The 18,797-nt window shown below is 41.4% G+C and overlaps 1 protein-coding gene across 14 annotated transcripts in view; it reads right to left on the bottom strand.

Annotated features, from left to right (window-relative positions):
• The window catches only part of Numb (NUMB endocytic adaptor protein), a 119,080-nt gene that overhangs the window by 6,058 nt on the left and 94,225 nt on the right, over positions 1-18,797 (bottom strand). For 12 of the 14 annotated variants that reach the window (XM_076921724.1, XM_076921721.1, XM_076921733.1 and 9 more), the window contains 4 exons: positions 10,290-10,364; positions 7,525-7,665; positions 3,636-3,840; positions 848-1,141 (listed from right to left, as the gene is read on the bottom strand). In XM_076921724.1, coding sequence (XP_076777839.1) covers positions 848-1,141; positions 3,636-3,840; positions 7,525-7,665; positions 10,290-10,364 — 715 coding nt within the window. The remainder of the gene's footprint in view (positions 1-847; positions 1,142-3,635; positions 3,841-7,524; positions 7,666-10,289; positions 10,365-18,797) is intronic. The other 2 variants (XM_076921730.1, XM_076921732.1) reach the window with 1 other exon arrangement.

Below are 18,797 nucleotides of genomic sequence, written 5' to 3'. Positions count from 1 at the left end.
TGTGTAAAGAGAAAGATTTTGTGCCTCATCTGCCCCAGAGGGAGACTGCAATGAGGTCTTGAAGCACCTAGAGTTTCTGTTTTGAGGGTGCTGAAAGCTCAAGACTTGCAGCATCACCTAACTCCAAGTGCTCTAAGTCTAGTTCTATTGCCCACAGGTCTGTTTCTCTGTGCTCTCAGTGTTGTCAGGAGGAGTGCCTATTGAGCCAGAGCTTCCTCCTGGTCAGTTATGGAGATAACATGACTCATCTCAGAGGGATGGATAACAGGGCCAGTAAAAGCACCAACCAGATCTAACATTTTAGCTGTAGCACATATGATAAGGATAGAGCTTGCAGGCTGGCTCAGCTGAACTGAGGACACACAGACACACAGCGGCCATGAATAAATGAGTGACCATCTGCTTCTAATGAACAATAGACCTTAGATTTGTGTAAGAGAGCCATTTAGAGTTTCTTCCCCATGAAGCCACCCTCTCACAAATACAAAGAACACCTACCTATTTCTTCTGTTCCTTTGACAGTGCTATTAACCTGTAAATGTTTCTAAAGCCCATTTAATTCTCTGGGGTCCTATGAGCCCAGTAAGAATGGAAATTTGGAACCCTTTATGTATGGAAATAGGCTGGCTGAGAGATAGAACATCTATATCAGGACAAACCACAGCCTTTGTGGCTCAGGCTAGAAACTCCACTGTGGCTCTGTTACTACTGATGGAAGAAAAATTAATCATTCATGACCCTAGTTTGCTCTCATATGAAATGACACACACTATGACAGCTTCAGAGAGACAGGTGTGATTGACTTGGAGGGATCGGTGTTGTTTCTGACAGGGCTGGAGCACATTACCTGTATTTTTTATCGGGAAATCAGTCTTCCTCTGCATAGTGGAAGGCAACTCATTGATGCGTAGAGACAGCTGGCGTTTAAAGGGTGACATCTTCTGGCTAAGAGCAGGAAATCCCCGAAAAGAGCCTTGGCGAGCAAGCTGTTCAATTGGTGCATGCCGGCGTGGGATGGCATGAGGATTGTTCATCTCTAAAGAGGCAGTGGCATCGGGAGTGGGAGAGGTGGGAGAGGATGGGGATGGAGCAGTGTTGCCAGGAGCCACTGATGGGCCAACCGCTGTCTTGTCTGTCTCAGCTCAAGAAAACCAAAGAAAAGACCTTAGACCTTGGCAGTGACCTTCTAATACCCTGAGTTCTCAGAGCCGAGAGCTCAGAAGCCTCTTATTCTTTAACTCATCCACTTTCCCATGTTCAAATCTAATATATTATGACAGATAAAAGTTTAACGATACCCTGCTTGTTTTATCCTCTATTAAAACACAATTCCTAGCATCTACATAAATGCTCACAGCAAACAATAATTCTACTCCCATGGGATCCTGATGTCCTTTTCTGGTATGTAGACATACAAACAAACAAAATATCCATAAAATAAGTAAATACAGCTTTTTTTTTTTTTTTTTTTTTTGAGAGGGCTGGTTCAAGACAAAGTTTCTCTGTTTGGCCCTGGCTGTCCTGGAACTTGCTCTATAGACCAGGCTGCCCTTGAACTCATAGAGATCTGCCTGCCTCTGCCTTCCAAGTGCTCCATCACTGTCCAGTGAATATAAATAATCTTAAGACACAAACAACCCAGTTCCAATGGAATCCTCATGCAAGGTCCTTAGGAGAATGATGGAGTGTGGACTGCAGAGATGATCCAGTGGTGAAGAGTATGTGGTGCTCTTCCAGAGGACCTAAGTTTAGCTCCCAGCAGTCACATCACGTGGTTCACAACATCCTGTAACTCCAGCTCCAGGGGATCCAGAGACTCCCTTCTCAACTCCATAGGCACCTGCACTTACATATCACATACCACTCCCCATGTATACAAATTAAAAATGAAAATTAATCTAAAAAAAATGGTGAGTCATCTGGATGGCAAGCACACATGATCTGGCACAGGTCACAGATCGAATCAGAATTATGCTGGGGGCTTTCCTCCTGCTGTCTAGTCTTTAAAGCACAAGATGCTATGTGGGCTTCTGGGGGAAACTGTCATACAGTGTTACCCAGGTGTGGACCCTACAAGCAGCAATAGTGGCTGGTTAGGCAAGATGTGCCCACTGGTGCAATAATGCCAAGTCTATTATGGGGGTAACCAACTACTTTCTAGTTGGATTTGGGGCTCCTTCCAAAGGAGGAAGGTCATATCTGGTACTGTAAATCTAGAAAAACAAAACAAAACAAAACAAAACAAAACAAAACAAAACCTGTGGTTCAGAGACTGAGGAGATGGCTCATCAAGTGAAGTGCTTTCTTTGCAAGTCTGAGGATTGGAGCTTGGATCCTCAGGACCCAAGAGAATGCCTCCTGGGTATGGTGGTTCACTTGGGATTCCAGCACTAAAGAAGAGATGAGCCCGGCAGTGGTGGTGCATGCCTTTAATCCCAGCACTTGGGAGGCAGAGGCAGGTGGATTTCTGAGTTCGAGGCCAGCCTGGTCTTCAGAGTGAGTTCCAGGACAGCCAGGGCTACACAGAGAAACCCTGTCTCGAAAAACCAAAAAAAAAAAAAAAAAAAAAAAAAAAGAAGAAGAGATGAGAGGGATCCTCAAAGCAAGCTAGCCAGGTTAGACTATCCAAATCAGTGAGCTCTGGGTTCAACTGAGAGACCCTGTCTTAATGAGTAAGGTGGACCGGGCTGGAGAGATGGGTCAGCGATTAAGAGCACTGGCTGCTCTTATAGAGAGGACCTGGGTTCAGTTCCAAGCACCAGACACAGTGGATCACAGCCACCTGTACCTCCAGTTCCAGGGAGTCAACCACTTTTTCTGGCCTCTGAAGGTACAAGGCACACATGTGGCACATAGACATACATGCAAGCAAAACTCCCATAACACAAAAATTAAAATGTGAAACGTTATATAAAAAAGAGTAGAGTGCTAGTGAAGATGACTTGTGATCTTGGTCGTGGGCTTCCAAACACACTCTCACACATATGAGCCTTCACACAAGTAAAGACACCAACACTTAAGCACTCATCTCACACACAGAGATACGTGCAAAACCCCAAGGTCACTTCTGTAACTGAAGTACTCAGGATTATATCAGTATTGTAATATGCACAGTGCCATCATTACTTCTTGGATGCATCATAACCAGTGTTCCCTTTGTATCCCTAAACCCTAGGGCTGTGCTCTTCCTCAGATCTTAAGTCTTTGATGTCTCATAGAGAGAGAATGGATCAGAATTAAGTCTGTTCCAGGGACAGGAATGGGCAGGGAACAGGGACATTTCTCTGCAGCTTCTCCAACTTCTCTCTCACCTTCCCCAGAACTTACTATAATGGACAGCATAAATGGTTTTTAGGCCAGTCTAAAGAAGGCGCTTTTGTAAGATTTTTAGTTTTGTCCTTAGAGGTCTTCATATATTTCTAAGGAATCTGTCTGAGTGTATATTGTGGGCAGGGGTGGGGGTGCTAAAAACAGACCTGGGACCTTGAACATGTACGAATGCTCTGTCACTGAGTTTCAGCTGCAATCCCAAGGGTTCCTTTTGTCTGTAGGAAACTTGTCTCTGATAGCTTTAAATATAAACCTGTTGAGAAAATCTGCATTGAATAAACACATCACAGTAGAACACACTGTACCTTTCTTGGCATCTTGCAACTGTTTCATGATCTCCTCTCTTTCGGCTTGTTCAGTGGCAGTTGTGACACGGAATGATCCTTCTCTTGTAAAAGTGGTTCTACTGGCATCAAAGGTAGCAGTGACTCCACACTCCTTCTCCCGCTTCTGTTTACGCTCTAAACAGGCTGCGAAAGCGCAGCCCACGGCATGGCTCAGTCTTTCCCCCTGTAGAGAGCAGGTTTTGAAAGTTCTGAGAGAGTTACAGCACAAATAACTACATACAAACACAGCTGTTGCAAATTACAGTTTAAAATTAACATGACAAACTCTTTATATTCCCTCTAAGTTTTAACTCTGTGTGTGTGTGTGTGTGTGTGTGTCTGTGTATACGTGAACGAGTGAATACAAATATCCTCAAAGGCAGAGGTGTGGATCACCCTGGAGCTGAAGTTTCAGGAGGTTGTGAGATGCTTGAGAATATTGATTTCTTAAAATATTGATTTCTTAAAAGCACACATGCATACGCTCACACACGCGCTCACACAGGAACGTGCTTTTCTTTTAACCCCGGGTGTGGGGCATGGGGCTGCCTCAGACTGTCCCCAGCAGGTGACTATGATTTGCCTCATGCTCTACCATCGGGGTGATTCTGCCAGATGCAAACAGTTTCTGTAATATCGTGACATTTGGAATTCTGGGGACTTTTCAGAGGGTACATCAATGCCAGGACCCCAAGAGGTAGGCTGTCGGCTGGTTGCTGCTAGTCATGGTTTGTTAAGTAGCTGTGCGCAAAGAAGAAAGAAGAAATTCGGTATCATGATGACGAAGATCAAACTTACCTCAAGGAACTGGACATCCCTGATCAGTAGGAAGCAGTCTATTGATAACACGGCCCCCTTCCCCTCTATCCTATCTTCTTTCTTATCTACTCTTAGCAGATTGAAAGGGTAGAAAAGGGGTAGAGAAGGGTGGAAGAAGAAAGAATCCACAAACTAGTAAAAGACTGGCTACACTTGACTTGGGTGCTGGGGACAGAACTCAGTGTTAAGGTCAGGGTTAGGAGGGGATTCTCTGCAAAAGCAATATGTGCTTTTCATTACTGAGCCATTTTTCCAGCCTTCCAGTTGCTTTTTAAAAGGGGAATAGCAGGAATATTTGCCAGACAATTTTAATAAACCACTGGAGAGGAAGGAATTTCAGGAGGAGCTTGACTACACTACCAACAAGTCAGGGATGGAGGGTTTATAAACTTTAAAACTCTGGATTAATAAGGTCTCAAGTGCTAAGCCTAGTGGACATGCCTTTAATCTTGGCACTCAGGAGGCCGAGGCAGGCAGATCTCTGTGAGTTGGAGGTCAGCCTGGTACTGAGTTCCAGGACAGCCAGTGTTATGCACTGAGAAAGCCTGTCTTGAAAACAAACAAATATACAAACAAAGGAACTAGGAAAGCCTTGCCTTTTCCCCTTTCTAATGTCGGTATCAGTAGCCTTCCCCTCATAACTTCTGTGGTGGTTTGAATATGCTTGGCCCATGTTAAGTGACACTATTGGAGGTGTAGATTTGTTAGAGGAAGTGTGTCACTGTGGAGGTGGGGTTTTGAGGTCTCTTATACACACACACACACACACACACACACACACACACACATATCATACGTACGTACGTACATATTGTACACATACACACACATGCATGCACGCACGCGCATGAACACAACACGCGCATGAACACAAGTCTGGCCAATGTGATCCTGACTCTCCTCCTGGATGCCTTTGGATCAAGATGTAGAACTCTCAGCTCCTCCTCCAGCACCATGTCTGCCTGCCTGCTGTGATGCTTCTTGTCATGATGAACTGATAAGCCAGCCCCAATTAAATGTTGTCCTTTATTAAAGAGTTGCCCAATTAAATTAAAGAGTTGTCTTGGTCATGGTGTCTCTTCACATTAAAAAAAAAAAAAAAAAACCCTAACTAAGACAGAAGTTGGAACCAGGCACTAGAATATTGCTGTGACAGGCCTGAACACGCTTTTCTTTGGAGAAATGTGATGTGGATTTTGGAACTTTGGATTAGGAAAGCAGTGGGATGCTTTAAGTGGGGCTTCATGGGCCATACGAGTAGCAACATGGCAGACGGTGGTACTAAATGTGATTTGAACTGTGGGAGCCTGGCTCAGGAAGTTTCAGAGGGGAAGAATTTTAATATGCTGCCTAGAGAATGTTCTTGTGATTGTTTGGTGAAGAATATGGCTGCTTTTGCCCTTGTCTGCCTGAAGCTAAAGTATGAGATTCAGATTAATTGCTTTGACAAAGAAGTCTCAAAAAAGCCTAGCATAGATTCTGTCCTGTGGTTCATTCTTTTGATCAGCATGGAAAGCTTAGAAAGGAAAAATACAAAATATATGGTTCAAAGATTAAAGGGGTACCAAGAAGTGGGATGGAGCTAAATCCCATGTTCAAGGATATTAAACGGAATTAAGAGAGTGGTGACTTTGGGCCAAAATCCCATCCAGCTAGGCTTATTGTTTATGTGTTTGCAAATGAACAAGAGGACCATGTTCCAGCCCCAGCAAGCAGCAGAATTTGGTGACTTTGGCTACATGGCTCTGGCTTTACAGGCAAGAATAGAAGGAGTTACTGGGACAACTGATGCTGGTTAGGTGGAGCTAAGAAATTAGCAGTGATTAAGAAGAGACCAGCATTGCTGAGGTGAAATCTTCTGGGAAATATTTTCTGAGAGCACAGTAAGTTGTGTGTTAGAGATAAACCTTGTGCTGCAGCTGGACTTGGTACTGTGTAAGAATCATTCAGGTGGTACTGGTTCTGAAGACATGAAGGGGTCAAGGACAGCAGCTGAGGCTTGACACTGTGAGAGACCAGGAAAGGCCATTGGTGAAGGTGCAAGGCTTGGGCTTTGATCTCCAACACCACAAAAATATAAATGAATATAAATAAATCTCCATCCAAGTATAATGCCTATAATTTTAGCATTTACTGGGGCTGAGGTAGGAAAACATGTTTAAAGTGAGTTTGGGCTACAGAGCAAGGAGACATTGTCTCCAAACAAAAATCTATTTCTATGTGTTAATTTCTAGCATTGTCCAATCCTTCCTTCCTTTCTGTTCTGTGCTATGTTCATGTGAGTGTAGTTGGTATCATAGGCCCGAGGCATTGAATCTCCTGGAGCTGGAATTACAGGGGATCACAATCCTTTCTATATGGATACTAGGAATCAAACATGGCTAATCAAGAGAACACAAAAATCTATCGTTTTGGTTTTTTTGTTTGTTTGTTTGTTTGCCTTTTGCTTTTTTAAGACAGGGTTTCTCCTGTGTAGTCCTAGTGTCCTGAAACTCACACTGTAGAACAGGCTGCCCTTGAACTCACAGAGATCTATCTGCCTGCCTCTACCTCTCAAGTGCTGGTATCAAAAGTGTGCTCTCCCACTGCCTGGCCAAAAACTCTAGTCTTAAAAAACAAAACAAAAACAAAACAACAACAACAAAAAACCCCAACAAACTCTGCAAACATTTTACTGATAAAAAAGCTCAGTAATATGGTGACATCCTGTATCTGTGTCATCTCCTGTCATCTACCTCCAGTCCCCGGTCCCTTTGCTTTCTGCTTTCTTCCTTTGTGGTGCTGGGGATCTGCCAATGAGCTCACTAGGGCATCTGCTTCACTTTAGTGACTTCGGATCTTAGGCAATGGCTTTGCGTTCTGATTTCCAGCTCACAGGCTCAAAGCAAGCTTGAGAATTACTTGAGTAGCATCTTACAATAAAGGCACGTATGTAAGCAGCCTTAGCATCATGTTCTTGTTAAAAATGTAGTGGAAACTGCTTCACCGACATTAGCTGAAAGCAGCTCAGCTAGACTCCTCATGACAGCATATGCCATGCTGGACTTACCGTGTCTTTGACAGCCATGAAGCAATGACAGATCCATCGCCGAGTGGTGCCATCTCGACATATGTAAGAAAAGGCTCTGTCAAAGTTCCTATCTGGAGCGCAGAAAGAAACTTTTTCTATTGTCTGGTCAACTATGAGGTCCTAAAAAATGGAAACAGAAAGCAAGAAGGCTTGAGGTTATCTGGTCTTCTCAGAAGCAGCACAGGATGTTCATTTTGCAATGCAGGAACCCTACATAGGTTGTAACTTGATTAGGAAGCATCACTTGGCTCAAAGGGTTCCATAACTTTATCTCCATGTTCTCTTTCTCTTTTTCCTTTTTGTTTTTGTTTGTTTGTTTGTTTTTTGAGACAGGATTTTCTGTGTAGCTCTGGCTGTCTTGGAACTCACTCTATAGACCAGGCTGGCCTCGAACTCAGAAATCCGCCTGCCTCTGCCTCCCAAGTGCTGGGATTAAAGGCATGCACCACCACTGCCCGGCTCCAGATTCTGAAGTACGTATGTGTCAGTCCAGAGCTCTTCCACAGTAGTCGCCATGTTCAATTTGACAGTATGCATACTTAAACAAATGTTTTAAAAAACTCTTTGTTTATTTGCAAATACAGCAAAAACTTATGATAGTGAGTTCCCACTATATATTATACAAATTAGAATGATAATGCATATTATTTTTTTCCCCTTTCAAATAACTGTATCTCCATCCAGCAGAAATGTTTTAGTTCAAGTATTCTATTTTTAAGATGTCGAGTTTTCTCTTTTTCTGATTTCCTTCCTTCCTTCCTTCCTTCCTTCCTTCCTTCCTTCCTTCCTTCCTTCCTTCTCACCATGTGGCTATAGCTGTCCTGGAACTCAGACATCCTTCTGGCTCTGCCTCCCAAGTTGGGATTAATGGCACGTGTGTACCACCATGCCCAGCCCTAAAATTTCTATTTGCTTCTTTTTCAGAACTACTGAGATTATCTAGCTGTTTATTCAACAGTAGTACTTTTTCTTTCATATCCCTCAGTGCAATTTTAATGACCGCTTTACAAGTTCTGTCTGCTTCTTCTAGATTATTTTGGGGTTGGGTCTCTGCTTTCTCTGTGAGAATGAATCACAGTTTCAATTTCTTTGTATGCTAGAGATTGGTCCATCACCACAACATAGCTTCTTGCTCAAAGAAAGATTAGAAACCTGAAGTTCAGACTTCTATGTCTATACTAATTTGTGCAGATCATGGCATGATCTTGTCACAAGCACTAATTCCTTAATCCTTGATAATAGGTAAAAAATATAAGGGTGGGAAAATGGATCCAATAGTGATAAACTGCCAATTATAGTGCACATGGTGGCTCACACCTGCAATCTCAGAACTTGGGGAGGCCAGGCCAAGAGAACTGATACACATTCAAGGCCAAACTGGGTTGCTGCATAGCAAACTCAGGACAAGACTGGACTACACAAAGAGACCGTCCCCCTCCCTCCCCCAACTCAACTAACCTATCCATCAGCCAACATGGAAAGAACCGAGTTCATAAATGTAGGTGCTAAAAAAGTAGCCACCAGAGGGCACATCAGTTTCTAAATACAGTGAAAAACAAACACATAGTCATGAGAATGACAAATTTGCTTGGTATGGTGGCACAAGCCTGTTATCCCAGCACTTGGGAGGCTGACCCAGGGGAACTGTTAGATTAAACTCAGCAAGACCTTTCTTTCTTTCTTTCTTTCTTTCTTTCTTTCTTTCTTTCTTTCTTTCTTTCTTTCTTTCTTTCTTTCTTAGATTTGTTTATTTATTTTATGTATGTGAGTACACTGTGGCTGTCTTCAGACACACCAGAAGAGGGCAGCAGATCCCATTACAGATGGTTATGAGCCACCATGAGGTTGCTGGGAATTGAACTCAGGACCTCTGGAAGCACAGTCAGTGCTCTTAACCACTGAACCATCTCTCTAGCCCCAGCAAGACCTTTTTTCAAAAATAAATTTCATCTAAAAAATGTATTAAAAGGATACAAGTTTAAAAATATACTTAAAATCTCTACTGCTTAAAAATGTATTAAATTTAAGTTTATAAATATTTTTAGCTTAAAAAAGGTCAAAGGTCTGAAATGTCATTACATTAAGCCATTTAAGAATCATTAAACTTCTCATCACACCTGTTGTTGACTTGCATAACTTCATTCAAATTAACTTCTGGTTAAAAAGCATTTCCTGACTTTAGGTCTTAAGAAAATTTATTAATGATTAATTGGCCACACATATCTTGGGTGTTTCAGGTCACTTTCTCTCAAATACTGAGTGCTACCTAGAATACCGTGTGGACCTACAGCAAACCTAGCCTCTTGTGCTGACCACTCTCCCCTCCCGCCCCCACTCCCCTTGAGCTCTCAGCAGCTGACTTATCAAGCCCTAAGACACTTCCTTAAGGAACGAGGGCAAACTTAACATGTGCCCTGTCATCTAAAAAAATTACAGTAAAAGATACATCACCTTTTATATTCAAAGATCTGAAAAAAATAAATATAGAACAAAAATGGAACTCATATTAAACATTAATGCTTGGTACATAAAATATGCTACATCAAGTGAACAAATGCTGAGAGACTATGTTCATAGAGTAAACGAGTCACTAAATAGGTTCCTGGACGTTAGCGCAGTGTCTCAAAGGCTGTACTTTGGACACAGTGGCAGGATATTATAGCACTACTACAGCAGCTTAATGACATCTTATCACTAGAGATAAATCACCTGAGAAGTGACATTTAAAGTCACAAAACTCTTACCTTAGTTTTCTCATCCACAACTCTGAGGCCATCCGCTGACACCCACAAAACGGCCTTCACCGCTTTCTTTCCCGTCTTTTAAAAGATAAAGGGGAGGGAGGAGATACATACATACATAATATTAAAAAGAAAATGAAACTCAGAAAATACAGATTTTCATCTTCAAAAAGTCACAAGCAGAGAGGAAGTCCAACTTCAGGATGGATGCCCAAAGCCAGATACTCAAACCAAACTGCAGAGACATTCAGGAAAAGCTATTACTTCAGAAATACAACACAAAATTGTAAGATAAACTAGGTAAGATAAAAAGTAAGGTAGAAGAGACAGATAAAAGTAAAACCAAGGTAGCACATTCCAGAAAAGGCAAAGAACTCACTAGAAGACTAGAGTCTTCACCCATTTAAAAACTCAGCTGAGAAAACTAAGAGTCTGATAATAATAAATACATAAGGAGTTACACCATAAGGAGACCTGCAGGTACAGAGAGTGACAGATAAATCTCAATCAGCTCTGAACCATTCTGCTATCCTCTGAAAACTGGTGTGTGACCCTTTGTCACTTGAAATTTTCAGTTAAAAATGGCAAGAAACCCTAATTATTCTATGAACAATCCTTAAAAAGTAATTATTTATCCCCTCAAGATTAACAATGATAAAAAAATAATTATTTATGTATATTATGTTTAAGGATGTTTTGTGTGCATGTATATCTGCACATCAGAAAAAGGAATCGGATCCCATGGGATGAGAGTTATGGACAGTTGTGAACAGACATGTAGGTTCTGGGACTAACTGCTGAGCCATTGTTCCAGCCCCAATTTAGACAAGTTTTAAATTTGACATTAAATGCACGGAAACATTCTGAGGGCATAGGAAGATTTAAAATTTGCAGCTAAGATAAGGGTTGGTTTTGTTTTTTTGAGACAGGGTTTCTCTGTGTAGCCCTGGCAGGTTGGCCTCAAACTCAGAAATCTGCCTGCCTCTGCCTCCTGAGTGCTGAGATTAAAGCCTGGGGGAATGGCAAACAAGAATCATTTTGAACGAGCTGATCACTTACTCCTTCTTTGAGGAAATACAATAGTACTTAACGTTCTTTCTCAACTTGCCTGTGGATATAACTAAATTAAAACAAATAAAGGTTGAGTGTGGATATCAGATTGTCATAGAAGTGCAGACCAAAGGGAATCTGGTGCTAAACTTGGGCCAGCAGCTTCTAAAAGGACAAGGAACAACAGAACTGCTACTCTCCTTTCCATGTCCCCAAGCCCAGGAATCCTGGTTGTGGAAGTATGCTCTTAGTTTAAAAAGCCACTAGAACCCACTCCAGGCTTGTCAGCACCACTGCCACCACCACATACTGGGTGAGCATCTGAAACTTTTTAGCAACTGCAAATACAAGACCACCCCACACAGCACTGAAAAGCAATACTCCAAGAACACATACTATCAAGGCAAATGGCACAAAAGTCTGGGACTCTGATAATATCTCAGTACAGGTTGAAAGTAGACTGGGCATGAAGCAACAGGAGAAAACCAGGAAGAAAGGCCTCATATATGTTCTAGGGAACTGGATCTTAACTCTTTGGGAAACTGAAAGCTACTGAAAAAAATTAAATACAACAGCTGATTTGCATTTCTGTTCTTACTTATCACATCTGGTTTCGTGTTTCAGAAAACTCACTGGGGTCAGCTCTTTCCCTCTACGGTGTCATCCTGGAGATTAAACTTAGGTCATTAAGCTTGGCAGCAAGGACCTTTAACCCACTGAGCTATTTCATCAATGCTAAGATTTGCATTTTTAAAAAATTCTTATTTTTAATTGCTCTATACACTTATTCATAGGTCTGTGCCCGTCAGTGCAATGTCTGAGGATGTCAGAAGGTGGTTTTGGATCTTCTGGAGTGTCAGTTATAGGCAGTTATGAGCTGCCTGAAGTGGGTACTGAACTTGGTTCCTCTGGAAGAGCAGCAATGCTCTTAACTCAGCCATCTCTCCAGCCCCTAGATTTGCAGTTTTAAAACACCACTTTGCAGCAGTGTACATGAGGTCAGATAGAGAACAAGCAAGATTCTAGCAAGAGAGAATAAGGATGGAGCTATCTTGGCTGAGATTGCAGAGGTGATTTTATACAGTATAGGGGAGGGGATGGATTCCTGTCTTGTGTCATTGAGTGAAAAAGTAACTATGGTTAGAGGAAATTTCAGGAAGTCTAAGGTGTCTTTCAAGCATCCGGCTATGTAGGGTTCAGCAGACAACTGAATATACAGTCATTAAAATGACTTGGTTATTATTTTATTTGTACCTAAGGAGTTATGGTTGTGTGTCAAATTGACAAGGGATGGATTGTGACGGTTATTTTCAGTTGTCAACTTGACTATATCTAGAATGAACTACAATACCAAACTTATAAAGATCTTGTGAAAAAAATGAAAGAAAAGCTTAGGTCTAGGCATGATGGCACACGCCTTTAATCTCAGAAGACAGAGGCAACCACAGACAATGTATTCACAGGCATAGACCTATGCACAGACATATAGACATAATTAAAAAATATCTCAGAAGACAAGGCCAGCCTGGTACAGAGTAAATTCCAGGTAAAGAAAAGTTTAGGTCCAGGCATGTGGTATATACCTACTTGCTTAAATCAAACACTAGTCTAAAAGTTGCTATGGCTAGGCATGCCTGAAATCCCAGCACTCAGGAGGCTAAGGCAAGAAGATCATGTGTTGGAATGAGATGAATTACATAACAAATTCCATGCCAGCCCAATGTAAGGAAGACTCTATCTTAAAAAAAAAAAAAAAAAAAAAAAAGGCCAGGAAAGATGGCTTAGCAGTTAAGAGCGCTTGATTTTGGCCAGGTGGTCCTGGTGGTGCCTGCCTTTAATCCCACCACTTGGGAGGCAGAAGCAGGTAGATTTATGTGAGTTCAAGGCCAGCCTGGACTACCGAGTGAGTTCCGTGACAGCCAGGGCCTTAAATAAAAAAAAAAATAACAACTGACCTTAGGGAAAGGAGATTAGCTTTAACAGTGCAGACAGGTCCTGTACAATCAGTTGACAAAGAAAGCCTACTTTGGTCTGTAACACAGGAATATTGTCTGAGTTTCCAGTCTGTTAGCCTCAAACTTCAGACTTGCTGCATGCATAAACTCATGAGCCAACTCTTAAAAATACTCTATCTTACACAGATTAACTCACAGACATGCATGTGCACCCATGTTCACCTATCATCAAGCTGGCATCTCTAGAGGACCTGACTGGCAGTGAAATGAAAGTTAGATCAGAATGGGCTGAGAAGTAAATGAAACGTCATAAGATTCTATGAACATAAAATACACTCTTTAAAAAGCTTTGATCCCAGCAACTGACAGACAGAAGCAGGCAGGTGAGTTCAAGGCTAGCCTAGTCTAGAAAGCAGCCCTCTTTGTCTCAAAACAAACAACTATGACATCAACAACAGGCTTGACGTGGTGCTAAATGCTTGTAATCTCTGTACTAAACAGGTTAAGGTGGGAGGCATCCATAGCAAGACTATGCTTTAAAAAAAAAAAAAAGGCGCTTTTCCATAAAAAGTAGCGTTATATACGGGGCAAGAAGGTGGGCAGAGGACCAAAGGATGTCTACAAGACTGTGAAAAGTGAGTATGCACTTGCTAGTTAGTCTAGAAACATAAAATGAATCTGGATTCAGTGCTACTATTTAAAAGCTAAGCAAGGGATATAGTTTCTATTTCTTCATGTGCAACATACAGGTACATGTGTTAAAAGGATTAGAGACTATAGACAGTACCTGGACTTTAAAAAGGTAAAAAGGTAACATGGCAGCCATCTATCACCACTATTTTACTGCCACTGCTAATTTCTTTTAAAGTTGTGCCTTCAGGTGTACTAAGTTAAGGACATTAGTTTTTCTTTTTTTATGTTTAAAGAATGCTAAATAGGCAGCTACCCAATGACAGAAACAGCTGTTAAATGGCCTAGAGAGTTCTTAGCATGTTCACTGCAGATTCACTACTCATCACGCTACACTACTTTAGTATTCAGCATTTTCAGCAACAGATAGCAAAGGTTAGCAATTGAAGGTGGGGAGAAATAAGTCACTTTAGAATTGTTCTCCTTGATAGATTCCTTACAATATTCAGAAATTTTCTAAAATTCACTCATGGCTCAATTTTATGGTTATGGAAACAAAAATTATAGTAATGTAATATATATAAGACAATCGGATTCTGGAAGAGGCAGTGTCCAGCTGTGAACCCACCAGTGAGCCCATCAGGTTCCCATGGACAGTCCCACAGATGGTCTTGTGGGACACAAAACCAGATAGAGTTGTGACTGTGGAAAGAGATCTGTAAGAAAGGAGTGGGTGGGCAGTAAGTGAGGCTGGGAAACCAGAGTGCATTATATGATGTTGTTAAATAACAAAACCTACTAATAAAAAAGGTAACAGAATGAGAATGAAACGTAGGGCTTACTTGTGGTAGAAATACTTCCTCCAAAAAGTGCCTAATTTAGACACTAATAAACTGTGGTACTGGTACTGTCCATGTGAGAACTTAGGAATGAGTTCATTCCTGTCGTTACAACAGTCTGGCTTGGGAGTCATTTCAAGGTTACAGGTGGAACTCAAACTGTCTAATGCTGCCATCAAGCATTTCATACTAAAGACAAAGAAAGCTTCATACTAAAGACTAATCTTGCCTATTTTCCAAAGGAAGAAAATGGACCTAACACAGACAGAATTTTAGTAACAGAGTTTAGTAAAATCTAAGCAAAAGGATCAAGCTAACCTATGAGTGAAAAATGACTACTGAAAGGTAGAGCTTTCAAGTAGCCACTTTACTCGCTAAATACCCACCCTGAAATTAAAGAATTAATATCTGTTTTAAATTTCATTATGAGTAAATCTTTTAAATTTTAATTTCTTTCTTTCTTTTCTTTTTAAGACGAAGTTTTACTATGTAGTCTAGGCTGGCCTCAACTCTGTTAATCTAAACCCATATGGCTACTTAAGCAGTCTCTGACACTGAAGAAAACTACTACTGAGTCAACTGTGGATCACTAAAGCCACTGTGGAGACCTGCTGCTCGTCAGAAAAGTGGACGTTTTGTAACTTTTGTCTGTTTTGGAGACAGATCTTGCTCCCCTTGAACTCTCTATATAGCAGCTGGCCTTGAACCTGTGATTCTCCTGTCTCAGCCTTCTGGGATTAGAGGAGGGTGACAGATCCCATGCCTGTGTGTGGAGTGTTGGGACTAAACTTATGCATGACAATCAGCACTTGGCCAACTGAGCTTTACCCCCAGCCCTTCAGAGTGATTAAGCAGAAATGACTTTTTAAAATCAATTGAAAGCCAGTGATCACAGTACACTGGTGACAACCTTTGTAGACCAGAGGAGCCTTCCATTGTTTTCATGTGACACACTGATACTAAGCTGGAAGAAACGAGTTACACTTACAGGAATGGGTTTACATTGTCTAAATCAGGGACTGGTACTTTCTCTGTGAAGAGCCATGTAGCTAATACTTTGGGCATTGTCAGTCATACATTCTGCATGGCAACTCCTCAACTGTCATTGTAGCACAAAAGAAGCCACAGGTAACATGTGAACAAATGGGCATGGTCTACTTACAATAAAACTTGATTTTCAAAGACAAATATGGTGGGCTATGCTCTGAAGATTTTTTCTAGAATGTAGTCATTAGCTGAATCTTTTTAAAGATTATTTATCATTCTGCCTCTCTCATATTTATAACCTATCCAATATTTTAGACTATGACTCACATTTTAGGTCTAAACCTAAAATTCTATGATTCCTAAGATCACTAACGAGGTAAGAACCCATTGCCATAAACAGAATTTATTATTTGGAGACAAGATGGGTTAGCTTAGCTTAGGGGAGCTAAGGGTAAAAAGGATGCACGGTGTTCTCATGTGAGCCAACGGAAAGAGATGCCATGAAGGCCCAGGAAACCAACGTGGCACAGCTATCAAGTTTCCAGAAGCAGCACCTACACTCAGACAACTCAGTCACCACAGAGTAATAATGACATAGTAGCTAGGCAATCATGATGCCAGGTGCCTTGTAATAAATAAGAGAACTTTTTCCCATAGGGAACTTGGATTTAGCTGTTGTTGTTTTAAATTTTATTTAAAAAGTAAGGGAAAAGGCCTTGACGTCACTAACCTGGTAATCAAACGTCTTGAGGAGAATGACATGCTGAACAAATATACGAATACTCTCCAAAGCAATAAAGGGATAGAAACAGGACTTCCCCCCAGATTGGAGGTTGGCTCTATGTCTAATGGCTATTTCATTAAAAGTTCCCATTCTTTTCCAACTACGTTAACAGAAACCCCGTCTGCAGCCTCAGCCTCGGTGAGGCCTTCATTATAATTTCTCACATCTAAGTTTCCTTTCTATTCCAGCAGCATTTGTTACTGTGGAAAACGCTGGTAATGTTTCACTAACACTGAGTGACTCTGCATTACAGAGTGAACTTGAGAGTATACGCGTCATTTACTCATCCACTAAACGTGAATAGTGTAGAGTACAAACTAAAGGCCACGTCCTACTCTGGGCACTGAGAATTCCACTACAAACATAATAGGTGAAGATCTGTGTCCTCAGAGAATTTAGGTTACAGTGATAAAGAGACATGAAAACAAATACAGAAAGTGTATGGAACGACAATGGGGTAACAGAAAAATAAAGCTGGGAAAGAAACAGGGAGCATGTGTGGAGACAATTGGGAGTGGGACTTTAAGACAGTTGTAAGTAAATGCCTCATTTCGATAAGACTTTTGAGAAAGAAAAAGATGAGGAAGTGAGTCATGCATATCTATGTCTGGATGGTATGTGTTCCACAGAAGTTACAAAAATACAAAGGCCCTGATATAGGAGCGTGCCTGGTATCTTTTTTGAAATTATTAATAAATAGGGTAGGATGACATGAGAGGAACAAGGACAGAGGGAATATCTCTACTATGACCTATAAGGTCCAGAAGATTCTTTGGTAAAGACATTACTGCTGAGGTTGGTATTAATCACGAGGCAGAATTAAATAGAAGTGGCTCCAGAACCTGTCTTGGATTCCTATGCTACACCATTTCTATGACAGAAATACCAGTACAAAGGTCAGAATACCTGGCATAACACGATATTGGGTGACATCATCTATGGAGAGTTGCAATGCAGAGAAGAACCCGTAACTAAGGAAGTAGGCAGAGACCTCAGGAAAGCTAGGGGTCTACGAGTCGCTGTACTCCAGATGAACAATGTTTCTGGGATGAGGGTGATACGCACTGCAGTGACGTGAAAGGCTTGAGAGGAGCAGCTGTACAGAAAAGCTAGAGGCCAAGGCAGCGGGGGTGGAGGTGGGGGTGGGGAATAAGTGAGATCCAGACAACAAGATGGCAGATGGAGATACCAAGACAGTTTTCTAAAAGTAGGTTTTATCTTTAGGGCAATCTACTGGAGAAAGAACTACTGAGGACGGAGGGTCTGGAGTAGGAGCTGAAACAGTAAGAACCACTGGAAGCTGGGCATGGGGAACATGCTTGTCAATCCCAGCACCCAGGGCAGAGGCAAGAGGATGAAGTCAGCCTGCCTTACCTGGAGAAGTCCTGTTTCAAAACCGAACCAAAAGGAAGAAGCAAGAACATACGGGCGCAAGTTAGAGACAGGCAAGTGGATGTGACTCTGAGACTGAACCCAGAATTCCCCTCACACCAGGCAAGTGCTCTACTACAAAGCCACAGGCCTCAGCCCTGCTGGGTCAGTGAAGTAGGAAGCAAACTGAAAAAATGAACAGAGTAAGAAATTCTGAAAGGGTTCCTCATTTTTTTTTTTTTTTTTGTGGTGGTAGTTTTTTTTTTTTTTTTTTTTTTTGTTTTGTTTTTTTTTTTTTTTTTCTCACTATGTAACTTCTGCTATTCTGAAACTCAGTATGTAGACCAGGCTGGCATCAAACTTACAGAGATCTATCTGCCTCTGCCTCCCAAACACTGGGAAATTCTGAAAGCTTAAAAAAAAAAAATCAAACCAAAGAAGTATAAAAGTTACCTAAAAACAAGAGAATAACTGTGTTATGAAGATCAAAATGTCTTATTCATCTTTGTTAGGAAAAGATGGTACACTCCCCAATATGTTTTATATACTAAAGCTGACTTGAAACTTGAGAACCACTGAGATGTTATGAATATAGTGTATATTATGTGAAGACTTTTGAGAATTAATAATTTACCCCTTAAATCTAAAAAAGGTCAGTGACCAGGACCTTTAAAAGACCAATTGATCACAGCATAAGAAAAAAAAAAAAAAAAAAGACAAAAAGCAAATATGTATATGTGTGTGTTTGCGCGTGCGCAGAAGACAACTTTAGGTGTCATCCTCAGAAACACTGTCTGCATCTTCGAGAGAAGGTCTTTCACTACTCTGGAACTCACTAGTTAGGCCAGACTGTCTGCCCAGTGAGTCCAGGAATCCTCTGTCTCTGCCTCTTCAG

Source organism: Arvicanthis niloticus, chromosome 23 (genome assembly GCF_011762505.2).
Source record: "Arvicanthis niloticus isolate mArvNil1 chromosome 23, mArvNil1.pat.X, whole genome shotgun sequence".
Taxonomy (NCBI): Eukaryota; Metazoa; Chordata; class Mammalia; order Rodentia; family Muridae; genus Arvicanthis; species Arvicanthis niloticus.
Note: the sequence above shows the minus strand (reverse complement) of the source record. Positions and strands in the feature narration are given on the sequence as shown.